The sequence below is a fragment of the Lycorma delicatula genome, chromosome 1 (genome assembly GCF_047948215.1).
Source record: "Lycorma delicatula isolate Av1 chromosome 1, ASM4794821v1, whole genome shotgun sequence".
In the NCBI taxonomy this organism is placed as follows: Eukaryota; Metazoa; Arthropoda; class Insecta; order Hemiptera; family Fulgoridae; genus Lycorma; species Lycorma delicatula.
In genome coordinates, this window is record NC_134455.1 from 106,131,430 (window position 1) to 106,148,131 (window position 16,702).

The window sequence follows — 16,702 nt, forward strand, 5'->3', positions numbered from 1 at the left end:
AAAAATATATATTTCACATTACTTTACATATTAAAATTTTGTTATCTGCTAATTTTTCATACTACTTGTTTGTGAAGAATTAACTTGAAATGTAATATTCCAAAAAAGTAAATTTTCTTATAACTTAGCAGCAATTTTTTAACCATATAAAAATTTTGTTTTAACCATATAAAAACTGAATATTGTGTTGGCGCTTTAGGTACCATTAGGTTGGCTAATAGTCGTCATGGTTACTTACGCAGTGCGATTGATAGGTTAGGTTTTGTTACCGCGTCGTGTTGTGTAAGATTAGTTGTAAAAAATGAAGATTGAAGAAGTGAAGAGTACTGTTAAAACTCAAAGAATATCTACGCACAGCCACATAAAAGGTTTAGGATTAGATGATAGTGGTATTGCAATACAAATGGCTAGTGGTTTGGTCGGCCAGGAAAATGCTAGAGAGGTGAGCGTTAACCGGCGTTGTTTATTTTTAATTACAAACAGCATTTAATCATATTATCACACATACCGTATTTAGATTTAAACCATATATTTGGGGGTCGTTTTGCTAAGTAAACTGTAATGATTAAGTATTTATTTAGATTGCCGTTACATTTCTGTAGGATTATGTGACATGTGGACAAGATAAAGTTGATATTAAATGTAGGATGTGGTACAACTATTTATAATGTAAATTTTGTTTTTATAAATAATCTGAAAAATATATAAGTACGCAATATATGCTAATATCTTATTAATTTATAAAGTAACATTAAATTCCTTGTTTTAAATTTTTCATTTAAACTTTGCACTAAGCTAAAAAAAGACTTAACCTCTTTTTCTAATGTTGTTCGTAATATATTGTCCAGCAAGTAGTTACGTATTCTTTTCAGCATTAGGACTAACTTAGCTTTTTAAAAGTTTTTCACTATTGTTAAAATAGTAAAAAAGCATGTTTAATTAAGAAAAAAAATTCCACATTCTTGTAAGATTTTTAAATTTATAATTTAAAAAAATTAAAACTTCCATTACTTTTAAACATCAATAACAAAGACTAAACAAAATTTTTAATTGCTTATCATCGATATGTTAAGTATGGTTAATTTTTCTAACCATACTTATCGATTAATGAAAGAAAATTGAAAACGAATAATTGGTGATATTGTTTCAGTCAATGATATAACTTGTTTGATAATATAATGACAAGTAATGCTGTATTTACCAAGTATATATATATGTATGTTTGTGTGTGATGGATGCATGTGCAAACACAATCTGTATAGAATACAATGTTGCATTGACCTCACATTCTTTGCTCATTCCAGCAAAAACCTGGCTATCTTGATAATAAATTATGAACTTACTTAATATGATAAAACTTATTAATTATAGAATTTATTATGAAGTTTTTAAAATTTTCAGTACATTATTTACTTTTTAATATTTAACACTTTAAAGACTAATCCCAAGTGGTTATGGTGGATTATGAATGTGATTATATCAAAAACTGATGCTTGTATATACCATGGGTCGTTTTGTTTAATTACATTATAAATGTTAGTGGCATATGCTCATTGTTGTTTCTTTAGTTCATTTGGAGTAATTCACAATTTTTTTTATCCCATTCTTCTACTAGTTATTTTGGAAATTATCTTATAAAAATGAGGCACATGTCTATAATCTGTAGACATTATGATAATTGTTTCGTGTAAATGTGGATGAAATTAAAGTTATTTGTGTTGTATTTATGTGTCTTTTAACTATTTTCTTGTAAGTAATGTAACATTTATTAATTTACTGTATTTTATTATGTTGGTTTTGAAATTTATTTTTGGTCTAAAATGGACAACTGAGGAATGATCCATCCCCTAATCAAATTGTAAACATATCATATCAATTATTAGGGATTGGTTTCTACCATTAGAAATTTTTTTGTGGGTAACACATTAATATCTCTTATTCTCCTTGAAAATTTGATTTTAGTTCAAGGGATATGGCTTTGAATAACACAACAAAAACAAACATGATAAGAATGGTCTGATATGTGTGTTGCTTGTAATTTATCAATTGCATATCTTCTTTTACTTAAAGTCTACACATGTAAATCTGAAAATATTGCAATCCCTTTAATCATGAAATCATGCAGCAAATACAAATATGAATTCAGCATGTATGAATAATACCTCAGTAGTATAGGTTTAGTCACTCTGTCACTCTCATGTGCAAGTACAGTTATTGTTTTATGCTTATAATAATGTACTATAAGTTATTACGTCTGGGGAGCTATGACATATCGATGATAAGCAATTAAAAATTTTGTTTAGTCTTTATTATTGATGTTTAATAATATTAGCATTATTTGTAATGCTTCACTCCATTATTATTCAGTTAAGTGAAAGAAAGTATGTCAGTCTAGATTATTGTGTTACTCCATACAGTATAATACAGGTTTTTATAACAGTTTTATTTAGTGTTATTCTCATTAATTGTAATTTACCCTGTGTTTTTGTGCCAACCTCGTTTTAACATTGAGTGATAATATTATTATTGATTGAACGTGAAAATAATATTTTATGGCTTAGAAAGTTTAGAGAAATTAAGTGATTTTTTTGAAAAGTGTAAGAGTTTATTATCTAGATAAAATTTGGATTAATGTTGGACATTAATGTAAGTTAATGTCCTACATTAATGTTAATGTCCCAGGTTAATGTACTATTTTTTATGTGCTAAAAAGGTTTGTCAACTGGGGTGTAAACTCTGGCTGGAAAAGGCTGACCATTAATAGTAACACATTAGGAAGTGAAAATTGGTTTTTGAACAGTGGTTTATGGGTATTTGAATTCAAATTTTCCCAAAAGTATTATCATGGTGAATGAATGATTGGTGAATGACCTGTTGAATTATGAATGTAGTTCTGCAAATCACAACTCCAGAGGCAGTTGTAAAGTGCAGCCATGATATGGAAGATATCTTTGTTGTTTCTAACTTCCCTTTTTATTGTCAAGTGGTAAAATAAACTTAGTGCCCACACAATTTAATTAATGTTGCAAAATCCTTTTTTCTATACCGCTGATACTGTTGACCAATCAATTCTTTGAAGATCATCGATGTATTGTGCTGCCAAGAATATGGACTATCAAAGCAAAGATTTTCGTTGTACAATGAATCACTGTCTTCCCTGGCAAATGAAAAATCAGAAGCGATGATGTTCTGAAAATAAAATAAATTGTCACAAAATTTTTCCAAGTCAACCAGGCCTGTATTTAAAAGATGTTTTATTTTAGGCTTTCTGTTGGCCTGTAAACATATTACTGTTATGATTATAGTATTTACTATGTAGAGTAGGGGTTTCACGATTTAAGCAACTATATTTAGATGCAGGTTAGTTTTTATTTCTACTGATGATTTCTTTTATTTTTCATTCAATTAATTATTATTTTTTAACTGAACATTGTTAAATATGTATTGTCTATTATACATATTAATTTTTTTAAACATAATTAAATTATTTAATAATTTCATTTATTTTTTATTAATTCAGTAGTACTAATAATTATGTAGTTTGTGTCTTGATGTTTATGTTTTTTAATATTTGTATTTTATTTATAATTAAAAATTATATGTAATTATCTTTAAATCAAACAAATTAACTAGTGTTTTGCAGCTTAGATCTTTTAAATATACAATGTTTATGTAATTAATATTGTTACCTTTTCAATGTTACAATCTATAACTGTTTTAATTTGATAGAACATTGCACACTATTTTGTAAATATGGCCAATTTATTTCTATTGTTATCTTCTTTGTTTGCAACTTCTTGGAAATATTTCCAGTATTTCAGTTTTCAACATCATATAAAAAAGTGGAAGAAAAATTTACTTTGAACAAATATTTCTGAAAATGTTTAAAGTGAAGCAAATTTAATCTACTTTTTATATGAGGTTGTCGAGAATACAGAATGTTTGACTTTGGCACATATCTCCAGTCCCGGTATTAAAGCCATGTCATTAAATTCCCTTCACCCTAACCTCAGTGTGAGCTAAACTATGATGTATGAATGTTTGAATTTATTTTACATGCTTTCAAAATGTTGTTTTACATATATGTAAATTCATTTTATTTGCAATTAATATATGTAACATTATTAAACTTATAAGTCTGTATGTAACATCATGTAATTAGTGCAGTGATTCCTTAGAAACTGATCGAAGACTGGTCTGATGACAAAGCATGACCTACTTATATAGTAGAACAGAGCCATGAATCTGTCAGGAACTTGTGAACTGTTATGGAGCTGAGTGCATCTGAAAAGAGCTGTGTGAACTGTACGGAGCTGCTGAATCATCAAGAGCCAAGTGCAGCCAACAGGAGTTGAGTGCATTCGAACAGAGCCGCTGAATCGTCAGAAGTCAAGTGCAGCCGACAGTTTCAATATAAATTATATTTATTGTAATTTACATTAATAATGAATTGTAACAAACACAATATGAGTCTTCAAATGATGGACAGAGACTGCCTGATTCTAATGCAGAGCCGGCTTATATAGTATAAATGGCGCCAAGTGAACCGTCAGGAACTGCGTGTATCATATGGAGCCAAGTGAATTGTGTGGAGCCATGTCAGGAGCTGTGTCTCAACACATGTGAAGGTGATTGGTTTTTTGAATGCAAAATCATTTAGACTCGCATTGAAATTTTCAGACAAATAAAGGAAATTTATGGTAATAGTCTGGTGATTGAAGTAAGGAGTACATTACTTTAATGTGGGATGAACAAATGTGCACAGTGATGGATGTTCTGGTCGACCATCCATCATCGCTGAATATTTGAAGAAAAAATTTTATGACAAAATGCAGGTGGATAGATATTTCATGTTAGATGGTTTACAGAATCTCTTTCCTGAAATTTCATGAGCTTTTGCCCATGTTAATGCTCGCCCACACTCAGCTGCAGCAATTCGTTTTACCGGGATTTTTTTGAACATCCACCATATAGTCCAGACTTGGAGCTGAGTGACTGTAATTTATTTGCCAATTTGAAAGTGCTCTTGGAGGCAGGCACTTACAAGATGATAGTGATTTAACAGAAATTGTTAATGAATGGTTGAAGAACTTGGCAGCAGAAGTGTACAATGAAATTATATAAAAAATGGCACCACGGTTTGACAAATGTTTGAGTTTATGTGATGACTACATACATAGATGTATAAATTGTATATAATATAAAAAACTTTTTATTCATATTTTTTATAAAATAAAAATCGTTGAATTGATTCTTATTTTTATTTTTATTTATAAAAATGTTCTTTACTTTCTGGATTTAAATTATTTATTTAAATTGTACATTAAATATTTGAAATCGCTATTATTCTTTTAGTTAAAAAGCCTGTTGTGAAATGAAAGTACAGTAAAATATTGAAAAATTAACTAAATATGTATGTGTAATTGAACTAGTGTAATCACATTCAATACCAACTGTGATAATTGTTCAAAAACCACACAAACAAAAAATCTTTTGTACTTTACCCATAAAATGTGTAAACATTTATGTGTTAATATAAGTAAATGTAATTGGGATAGTCACAATATTTTTAGAGTGCAATTAATTAAAAAGGTAAATCAATAAAGATCAGAACTACATCTATAGTGAATGTATCTGTCATTTTGTTGTTTCTTTTAAATTTTCATATTAGCATCTTCAGAAATATGCAGTGGATCATCAGTAATATTAAAAGATTCTTAGTTAACATCCCTAATGTAAGTTTATTGTTTCATTTTTGCCTCAGGATTCTGTACTAATGTGTAAATCCTCATCAATTTCTTCATTTGCAAAGTTAGAGTGCACTGCTTGTGTTTTTCAGTTGATTTTCCAGTTGATATGTCTGCTTGTTTACATATTAAAAGACCCTTCAGAAGATAAATTGATATTATGAAGCTATGTGTAACATCTTATTTACACTAGAAACAATATTTCTGGAAAGTCCTGTGTAGGCAAATAATATAACAATTTAAGTAATATTAATTGAAACATTCTAACTAAATACTTTGCCATAACCAATAAATTGGTGTGCTGCTAAACTGGCTCTAGTTTTACTTGAAAATGATCAACAAAAATTATTGGATTACCTTGATTGAAGTTTATATGATTTATATTATATGTAAATCAACAATAATTGAATTTAATTTTTAAAATAAAATTAAAACAATTAATTTAATCTATTTAGAAAAAAAATTGTATTAGAAGTATTGTTTTATTCATATTTTTTATAAAATAAAAATTGTTGAATTGATTTTCATTTTTATTTATAAAAATGTGCTTTACTTTCTGGATTTAAATTATTTATTTAAATTATATATTAAATATTTGAAATCGCTATTAATGTTTTAGTTAAAAACTAAACATGTTGTGAAATGATACAGTAAAATATTGAAAAATTAACTAAATATGTATGTGTAATTGAACTGGGGCACCTCATTAAACTGATCAAAGTTTGATTTCTTGCAAGTACTGGTAATTTTTTTAATTCTTAATTTCCTCACAGTTACAAAATAAATTTGTATTATATTAATTGGCATGAGCATTATTTTTTCAGCTGCTTTATAATGTATATATTAACAGACATGTATTTGTTTTAGGCAGCTGGTATTGTTGTCGATATGATTAAATCAAAGAAAATGGCTGGCAGGGCAATTCTAATGGCTGGACCACCTGGCACTGGTAAAACTGCTATTGCCTTGGCAATTGCTCATGAACTTGGAAGCAAGGTAAATTATACATGTACTTTTTTTCCATCAAACAAATGTTTTTGTTAACGTTATTTATTGCATCAAAATTTACCCGTTTAGACTTTTTCTTTTTTTTAAAATTGTACTAATAGTTTATATTCTATTCTGGTTTATGTTCTATTTAAGAATCTTTTCTTATTAATATTGAGTTTGTTGATAAATAAAAGATCTTAATATGTTTGTTATAAATGTACAACATATTAAGACAACTGCATTAAACTGTATCCCAACAAGCCATGGGTTTTCCTACACCAGCTCCTAATGTCTCTGATTAAGTGGTATGTCCATCATCCCTTTGTTCCTCTGTCTCAATGCTTTTGAAAGATTTCCATCAACTCCTCTATGATATCAGCTGTTAATTGCCTTTTATCCACAGGAGCAAAGGTTCTCGTAGTCTTTTCTTTTGCATGATTATCAAATCTATAGGCTAATGCCCCACCTGGGCTCTGGCCGCTTCCTTGGAGACTGTGCGATATGTGGATATAATCCTTAAACAGCTTCTGTTCATCTGCCTAAGTATTTGGCATGTCTAATCACACTGACCCGTATCTCTGCCCTATGTAGCATCGTAGAGTATGCCACCCTGGCCAGCAACCTCTGCAATTAGGAAGGAGACCAGGTATCAGTCTCATAGTCCTCTATGCCTTACTCACAGCCTTTATGGCCAGGGCTCCAAATGTCAACCTTGCATCTACCCAAAGACCAAGGTATTTTATCGCCAGTTTTGAGATGATCCTTTTGTTTTCAGCGTGAACTTCAACACTGGTTCCTTTTTCACAAACGATATCGCCACCACCTCTGTCTCCTCTGGGGCCAGCGTAAGCCCAGCCCCAGCCATCCAATTTTTAATCACTTGGTAGGAGTTTCGTATCTAGTCGGTGGCTTCCTGTCTAGTGACCGCCTCCACCACAAAAGTGATATCATCAGCATAGCCTACCAACATAACATCCGGCAAAAGGGTAACTCAAAAAACTTCATTGTACACCAAATTCCAAAGGATCGGTTCAAGGACAGACTCTTGTGGCATTCGTGTATGTAAGCTTCTCTCAACTTGTTCATCTTGCATTGGCACACCAGCCTGCATCTTGTTAGGTACAATTGTACCATCTTGCACAGATACGAAGGAACCTGATGAATTTACCCTGTAACCTACCCTAATATGGTTGATTTGACTTCTATATGGAAAGTTTGGTAATTTTATTAAACTACTTGAAATTCATGTGACTGCCTTGTCACACATATGCTGTAATGGAATCAAGGATTTGAAGGAGAAACCAAAGTGCCAAAGAACTACACAGCATTTCTCATACTCCAGACCCTTTGCCTGAACAATGTAGCAGATCAGCTGTATGAAAACAACAGCATACCTCTATTCAAGTAACACTGTTTGCAGTACATGTGGATCTTGGCTTGGTGACTATATTAAACTACCCAGAACTACTGGAAACTATTTGGGCATCTGTGACATAAGCGATCATAGACTTCAGCCTATTCTCTCAAGTCTCATATACCTATTCTCTCTGAGAGTATACAATTCCTTTGAAGATAGCATACTGTTAACAACCCCAAAAAGTAGCATCATGTCGCTTGATCTGCCCACCTGCTGATATTTACTCTGTTTACCTATGTGTATTAATCATTGACTTTTGTTTATTTACATTAAATGTTACACAGTTTTTTAACTCATTTTAGGTACCATTCTGTCCCATGGTTGGTTCAGAAGTGTTTAGTTCAGAAATTAAAAAAACTGAAGTATTGATGGAAAATTTTAGGCGTGCAATTGGTCTTCGTATTAAGGAAACTAAGGAAGTGTATGAAGGAGAAGTGACAGAATTAACACCAGTTGAAACAGAAAATCCAATGGGAGGTAAAGTTTTATTTATTTACTTAAGTGGATAAAGTAATTTTAAGTATGTGTTTGTCTTATTCATATTGTAAACATGTGTTTCCTGAGATTTCTAACACTTGTTCATTTTTATTAAAAATTATTACATATGTTTGTTTATTAAAAATTAATATGTTGTAATTTAGTTAAAATTTGTGTTACATGAACTATTTTGTTTTGCTGATACATACGAGGGTTGTTCAATAATTAAACAGACAAATAGCTGAACAGCAAAAATGGTTTATTAAATAAATACAATTTTTTTTGCTTACTTTTCGATGTAATCCCCACCAACTTCTCTGCACTTGTCCCATCTGTTTACAAGTCTTCTTATCCTTTGGTGAAGAATTCTGTACCTTGATCTCGAAGCCATTTTTGTACATTTTTCTTTACCTCTTCATTGTTTGTGAACTTTATGCCATGCAAAGCTTCTTTCATCGAACCAAACAGATAAAAATCTGATGGGGCAAGGTCAGGGCTGTAAGGAGGATTAGGTAGGAGCTCCTAATCCACTTTGCTATTAGTTTTTCAGTGTCACTTGTGCTTTACAAGGTCGAGCGTTGTCTTGAAAAAGAAGCACGCCTTTCCTCTGCCATCCCAGACATTTCCTCTTCAACACAGGGTTGACTTCGTTCCCAATCATGGCTGAGTAGTACAAGCTGTTGATAGTGCATTGCTTCTCCAAATAAACACAAAATCGGACTATGGGCACTCCAAAAGATGGTTAACATGACATTACCATATTGTGATGGTTGCATATTGAATTTCTTATAGACAGGTGATTCAAGGTGTTTCCACTGCATGCTTTGAGGTTTGGACTCCGGCTCAAAATGATGTACTCAAGTTTCATCACAGGTTAAAATCCTGTCCAAAAATGCGTCACTTTTGTTATTGAAATGATTTTTGAGTTCAGTGCAAATGCAAAATCTCTTGGCTTTGAGATGAATGGTAAGCTCTCTGGGAACCCGCCTTGCACAAGTGTTATGGCAGTTCAGTTTGTTTTGAATGATTTAATGAGTTGTGTCAACACTTACTCGACATTTTTCAGCAGTTTTTTCAATTGTAAATTTTTGGTCTTCTTAGAAAAGTGAATCGTTATGAGAATCTGATGCTGAGGTTGACACTGTTACCGGACGGCCAGAGCAGTACTCGATCAATCACGCTTTTGCCCCACTATTAAACTTTTCCACCCATGCGTAAAAACTGACACAGTTCATGCAACTACTGCCATATTGTTTGTTGAGCTGAGAGAATATTTCTGACAGTTGTACACTTTCTGAAAGTAAAAATTGGTTTACAGAACGCTGTTCTTCAAAATATATTTGTTTGAGTAGACACACCTTCATAACCAAGATTTTAATTACGTAAATATTAATCGAACAGATGACTAATATTCTTGGCAAGGTTGCCACCTAACATTTACAAAAGTTTCAATTGCGTGCATAGAGCATTTCACTGAAAATGTTCGTCTGTTTAATTATTGAATGACCCTCGTACATGCCAAGCTTCATGTTGGCAAATGCGGTGGTAGTCGTTCATATGTCAGTAGGAGGACAAAATACCTATTCGCCTTATCATGCAGCTCTCCCATCACAGTGGCGCTGTGGCCCCACCACTTGCAGGCACTTATAAAAGAGCGAATGGCAGAATGAATTTTCAATTTTTTGCCAACCACCACCTGGAGAAGAAGATGATGGAAGAAGAAAGAAGTTCTCTGGTCAGCCCAACATAAGGCCTAGCAGAGGTGTTATGTGGATGTTGTAAAGGACAAAAGGGATGTTAGTTTGTCTTAAAAGCAATCATCTTGTTTGTCAGTATGAGGGAGGGTGTTACCAAATCCAGTTTTGAGATGAGGGATGACATTCAAGTTGTCCTGCATTCTAAGAAGTTGAACCTGAGAATTTGGAATATTAAGGAGACTAAGAAGGGGCTTGTTGTAATAACTGATGATAAGAGACAGTTAAAATATTTCCAGACTCTAAAGGTTGATAAATCTGATTATAGCCAATCCTAAAAGGAAGAGGTGCCCAAAGATAATAGTCTACAATATCGATCATCATCTGGTTGAGGAGGAGCTATTGTCTCTTATTAGAGACCAAAATACCAAGTTGGATAAGGCTGCTTTTGATTTTTTGAAGGCAGAATGTTGATTTTTGTTTAAAATGAGTAGGCGTGATGCAGAGCACTACCTTGGAGTGTTTGAGGTGGCCCATTCTTTGATGAAAACTTTTATTACTGAGGGTAGGCTGTTCATTGAGTTTGTTTCATGTTGTGTCAAGGAGTGCCAATGGATTTCCAATGGTGTTTTAAGTGTTGTATGTTTGGTCACAGGGCTAAGTTATATGATCAGCCTTCCCTTTGTGCTCACTGTTGTGAGGAGGGGCATAAGTGTGAGGATTGTCTCAAAATATCTGATCCTCCATCATGTGTTCTGCAAACGCTTTAGGAAAGAACATAAGCACTGTTGACAGTAAAGAGTATGGAACTTATTTGAGAGCTGTTAAGCTGTATTTTAATTCCTTCATTGGTTATCTTTGGTCAGTTAATTACAGTACAGGATGCTATTTAGTTCACATTGAGCTGAGTGAAATGAAATGGCTTTGCATCATAAGTTGGATGTTGTCTTGTTGCAACATCCTTATATTGTATCTGGTGACTTGCTGGGTTTTGCAAGATGGAAGCGGTTTTACTGTGGATCTGGCAGCATGTCCGCTGTTTTCTGCAAAAAAGAAACAAGTTCTTGCAACAGCTCTCTGATAACCATCATGTTGTTGTTCAGAACTTACATCTGTATATTGTAAGTTCTTATTTTCAATATTGGGATCCTGTTGAACATTATCTTAAGGCTTAGGAAAAAATTATTTGGTCTTCTGAGCATGGTTCAGTTGTTATTGGTGCTGATGTTAAATGCTGAATTTTTGATGTGGTGTAGTGTTCATACTGATGGGAGTGGTGAGGTGGTCGAAGTGTTTCTTGCCCAGTATGATTTAGAGGGATTTAATACTTCTGGTGAGCTACCAACCACCAAACGTTGTTGTGGGTGAGTTTGCCCAGTGGTTGTCGTGTTATCACTTTTGCCAATGGCAGGCTGCTGCTGGTTGAAGGATCCACATGGAGCGAGATTGAACGTTGGGCTTCTCAGGTCTGTAGGATACTAGAGCTGTGGGGTGATCAGCATAAGATGGCATTCAGCCTAAATAAAACCACAATAATGTTCCTGAAAGGCCATTTGGCAGTGATGTGACAAGTGTGTTTATCTATCAGGACACCAAATCCATTATGTTCAGATTCAGAAATACCTCAGCGAATTCCTTGATGAAAAGTTTTGATTCAAGGAGTGTTTACAATACATCACAAAGAAGGCCAATAATGCGTTCTTTGGTATTCTACGTGTGATGAATCCAGATTGGAGGTCTAAATTTTTAAGACCATGTGTATCCTTTATAAAGGTGTGTATGAGGAAATTATGTTGTATACTGCTTCTGTGTGAGCAGATAGGCTAAAATATAAAACTTATAGGGATATTTTACTGAGGGTCCAGCACCTCTTGATTTTAATAGTAATAAGGGGTTATCACACTATCTCTCGTGAGGTTATTGAGTGTCAACAACATTATTTTGCAAAAAATGGTCGGGTGAATTGATTTCTGTAAAAATTGCAGAGCTTGAGAATAGTGGATTTTAATTGTGGCAGAAAAGATGGGATGAGACAACTATTGGATGTTATTAGTGTGGTCTCTTCTCTGATGTTAGGAGTTTACAAGGCATCTCTTGGGTATCTCCTAATAAATATGCCAAACAGTTTCTTTCAGGCCATGATGCTTTTAGGGATAAATTGACTTGTTTTGGTCTTGCTGATTTGGGCCTGTATCTAAGTTGTGTTATAATGGATGAGCTTTTCATGTTTTGTATGTTTGTCTTTGTTATGAGGACAGACAATTAGAGGTTGTGAGGCAGCTCAGCAATATTGGATCTTACTTGGATTCGACTGTAAATTGGAAAAACCAGGCCGAAAGGTTTATAGTAGAGAATTTCATTAAATATTTGTGTATTCAGCAAGTTGCGGATGGTGTATAGGAATGGATGTGTGTGTAACACAGGCGGCTAGGGTCGCTTGGACATTTTAGTTGCCATGATAGGCGTTTTGTTTGTTTGGTGTTAATTGTTTTTGTTTTGTTATTTTGCAGTGTTTTTCATATAATTTTCTTTTGTTGTAGGGGATTTAGCCCAAAATTTATAATTTTTTGTAGCTCACCTATTTCATATGAGTAGTTTTGGTCATTTGTTTTTTGTTATGTTAGTGTATAGGGTTTACACCAATGAAAATGTCATTCATGGCATTTCCATCGATGGCATTTTGACAGAAACGAAGATGATGGCTAAGAAACATCAATCGATCTGTAGGTCTAAAAGATGATTTCCAATAAAGTACATAAGGGCTACCGTCGCATGGTGACCGAGTAGCAGGATCTTCCCCTTCACATGGCAGGCCTTAGGACATTTTGGTAAACCCTGAGAAGGGCTGTTTGAAATTACGTAGCTGTGACCCTGGAACACCACCGGGTAGGTCTAGTGGTGAACGCATCTTCCCAAATCAGCTGATTTGGAAGTCGAGAGTTCCAGCGTTCAAGTCCTAGTAAAGCCAGTTATTTTTACACGGATTTGAATACTAGATCATGGATACTTGTGTTCTTTGGTGGTTGGGTTTCAATTAACCACACATCTCAGGAATGGTCGAACTGAGAATGTACAAGACTACACTTCATTTACACTCATACATATCATCCTCATTCATTCTCTTAAGAATTATCTAAACGGTAGTTACCAGAGGCTAAACAGGAAAAAGAAAGCTGTGACCCTGGAGCGGAACGGAACGCAAGAATGGCGTGAGTTTCAATATTTCTCCCTACAGATCGCAGAGTCTGGACAATGTCCCTTGCTGCTGTATCTTTGTATTATCGGGCGAATTTCATTGGTTATTTAGTGGCGGTTATAAATTTTAAGTTTTATTTATGGACGGATTTGGTAATTTGCGTTCCTATCCGTATGGACCAGTATGAAATTTATTTACTGGTTCTGACCGTGATAGACTAAGCTTTTAAGCCTAGTAATCACGGTGTGATTCCCCTTCAGTCCATCCGCTGAAGTACCCTCGTTACCAGCACCTATGGGCTAGCAGGAGTGCGCCTACCGGAGCTCTAGTTATTTGGAGGGAGAAATGCGCCCCGTTCTCCAGAGGAGTCGCATATGCTGACTAAATGAAATTGTGGTCTCTTCGTGGGACGGTGTGGGGTGATGTCTAGCGTTTTATAGTTTTAACAAAATTTAATTGCGAAAACGGTCACTTTCGCGGCCGGAATTTTTGTGCGGTTTCCATTTATAGGTTACGCAATATAGAGGCTCCTAAGCCTTTTTGTCATTTTTTGACTCATACCGCCTCTTCACGGTGGTTCGTTTAATATGGCATGAGGCCGTTTTCTTATATCCTGTGGAGTACGGTCCTCTCGGCAGATGTCCCGGAGATGGCCGTGTTCGGACACGGCCGCTCTCCCGAACAGTCTGCGTGCCTGCGCCACTCCCACCTCGGATACGGTGTGTACTCCCGCATCTTAGCGAAGAGTGACGTTTCTGACGAACCACGGTGCTCTAAATATCGTCCGCAACGCTATGTTTTGGACGGCTTCTAATTTATTTTGAAGCATGGAGTTCAACAAAGCTTCCCATGCCGGGTAAGCATATGTAGAATTGGCAGGACGTATAGCCGAAAAATGAGCAATTTGGTCGCCAGTGGATATGGGCTGGCACTGTTCAGTACTGGGTATACTGATGCCCTGACCGCCTTTGCCCTTTGGGTAACATATTTAACATGTTCTCCTAAGGTAAGTCGTTTGTCCAGGACTACTCCCAGGTACTTGATTGTTTTCCCAAAGGGAATTTTCTCTCCAGAGATTTCCAGCTGCCTGGCTGGAGCACGTGTCTTGTATGTGAACATCACTGCCACCGATTTTTCACCGTTGACCTTGATTCTCCACATATCGAGCCACGGCTCTTAACATATCCAGTTGCCGTTGGAGTCTCTCGATCGCGTAATATACACTTCCGGATTCATAATAATATGCCGTGTCGTCTGCGTATAGAGCTGTTTTGACTCCTTCCGACAGCGGCATATCGTTGACGTAGGCCGTGTACAAGAACGGCGAAAGCACTGCTCCTTTGGGTACTCCAGCGGCTACGTCTCTGGTGGAGGAGATTGTTCCCCCTACGCGTACAACAAATTGTTGGTATAGTAAATAAGATCGTCTCAATCTGACATAGCGACAGGGAATCGTCATATTGTCGAGTTTATACAGCAAGCCTCTATGCCAAACTTTGTCAAAGGCTCTGTCAAAGCCCACAGCTAGAAAAACGGTTGCAGTTACCGCTTTTCTATATAGGCCTCCGACAAGACTGTCGATTATTTTAACCAGTTGGAGGGCCGTCGAGTTCAGGGAGGGCCCTGAACCCAAATTGCTCAGGCCGTACTCCTTTTCCCAAATGTCGCCTAAGTCTCTCCAGGGAAATCCTTTCGAATAGTTTTGACAAACACTGGTAATAAGTAAATTGGCCTGTAATTCTGGGGAAAGAACAGACTTTTCCCAGGTTTGGGTAGGCGTACCACCTTTGCAGTTTTCCAGCAATTCGGAAAATATCCAACGTACAAAATTGACGTGAATATTGTGGTTATGGTCGCTATAAGAGCGGGTGGAACATTCCGGAATGCGCGGGCACCGATCCCCTCAACACCCGGAGCATTGTCGGGGCGTGTGGCTTTGATTGCAGCGGAAACCTCCGCCTCAGCGACTTTGCCTATTGCTAGTGGGGCATCCTCCACCTGTGCTAAATAATCTACGAGGAAGGAATCCACCTCGGCTGTGTGGTCGTCGTTCGGGGCGGGAGGAGGGTTTGGAGTAAATCAGTTCCAGTGTGTCGGCGAAAACCTCCGCCCTGTCCGCCTCCGAATATGCCAAAAGGCCTCGTTGCCCCATAACCGGGTGGCAGGGCTTCTTTCCTTTTCGTAGTTTTTTGTTTAGCCTGAACACCGAGGAGTGATCGTCTGAGACCGAGGCTAGGTATTCGTTTCACGAATCCTCTCGATGTTGTGCCAGCAGCTGTTTCACTCTGTCCGTTTGAATATAAAAAGCCCTTTTATCATCGGGAAACAAGGTGATTCGGTATCTCCTCCTCAGTCGGCGCTTTTCTGCTATAGTATCAGAGACGTGAGGTGGGAGATTATTACGGATAGGCCTCGTGGACTTTTCCGTAGAGCTGGTTTACAGAGCCTCGGTCATTGACGATGTAACGCGTTCGACCGTGTTGTCGATTTCCTTCAGTGTGGTCAGGAGTTCAGGATGCGCTGGTCTGTAATCCCGTTGGAGAGTTTCATAGAACCTTTTCCAATTCACTGACCTTCGGGGTATAGTCGGGGGGTCTCGGTCGCCCCCTACTTGGCCCAACTTCAATAATACAGGAGTGGTCCGAGCTGAGGTCTTCTATCGTTTCAATCATGACCGGAGTTGTTACCGGCTTCATGATTGTGATGTCGAGTACTGCCCGTTCGATGAACGAAGGTGGACACCTCGGAGCCTATGACGACTAACCGGCGTGCTCTTGCCCTTTCGTATAGCAGTCTGCCATTTGCACTTGTCAGATTGCTATTCCAAGACTCGTGCTTAGCGTTGAGGTCGCCCATGAGTATCATGGGCCCATCCCAATTTTCTAGCACGGCATCTAGATCTGCGCCGGGTACTGCTGGGTTTGGTTTATTATAAGCCGAAATCAGCCAAGACACCGTGCATAGATGCTCCACATGTACACAATTCTGCTCCATTACGTTAGTGTGGAGGTTGACCCGCGTGTGTATATGGCGTCTGTGGACTAAAATTGCTAGGCCTACTGGTGCTAGCAGGCTTCATGGCGGGTCGGCCAGGCTTGTTAGTCTAGCAGGGATGCTGGTATCAGTCGCAAGATCCCATGTCGAGCCAGCCAAGGAACTTCTTTTTCTTTTTCTTCTTCTT

At 36.2% G+C, this 16,702-nt stretch overlaps 1 protein-coding gene across 1 annotated transcript in view; it reads left to right on the forward strand.

The window, feature by feature from the left end:
- The first annotated feature begins 217 nt into the window (after positions 1–217).
- Positions 218–16,702, forward strand: part of pont (RuvB-like helicase pontin) — a 45,341-nt gene continuing 28,856 nt past the window's right edge. The window contains exons 1-3 of the mRNA XM_075358763.1: positions 218–442; positions 6,615–6,743; positions 8,457–8,631. Coding sequence (XP_075214878.1) covers positions 302–442; positions 6,615–6,743; positions 8,457–8,631 — 445 coding nt within the window. The 5' untranslated portion in view covers positions 218–301. The remainder of the gene's footprint in view (positions 443–6,614; positions 6,744–8,456; positions 8,632–16,702) is intronic.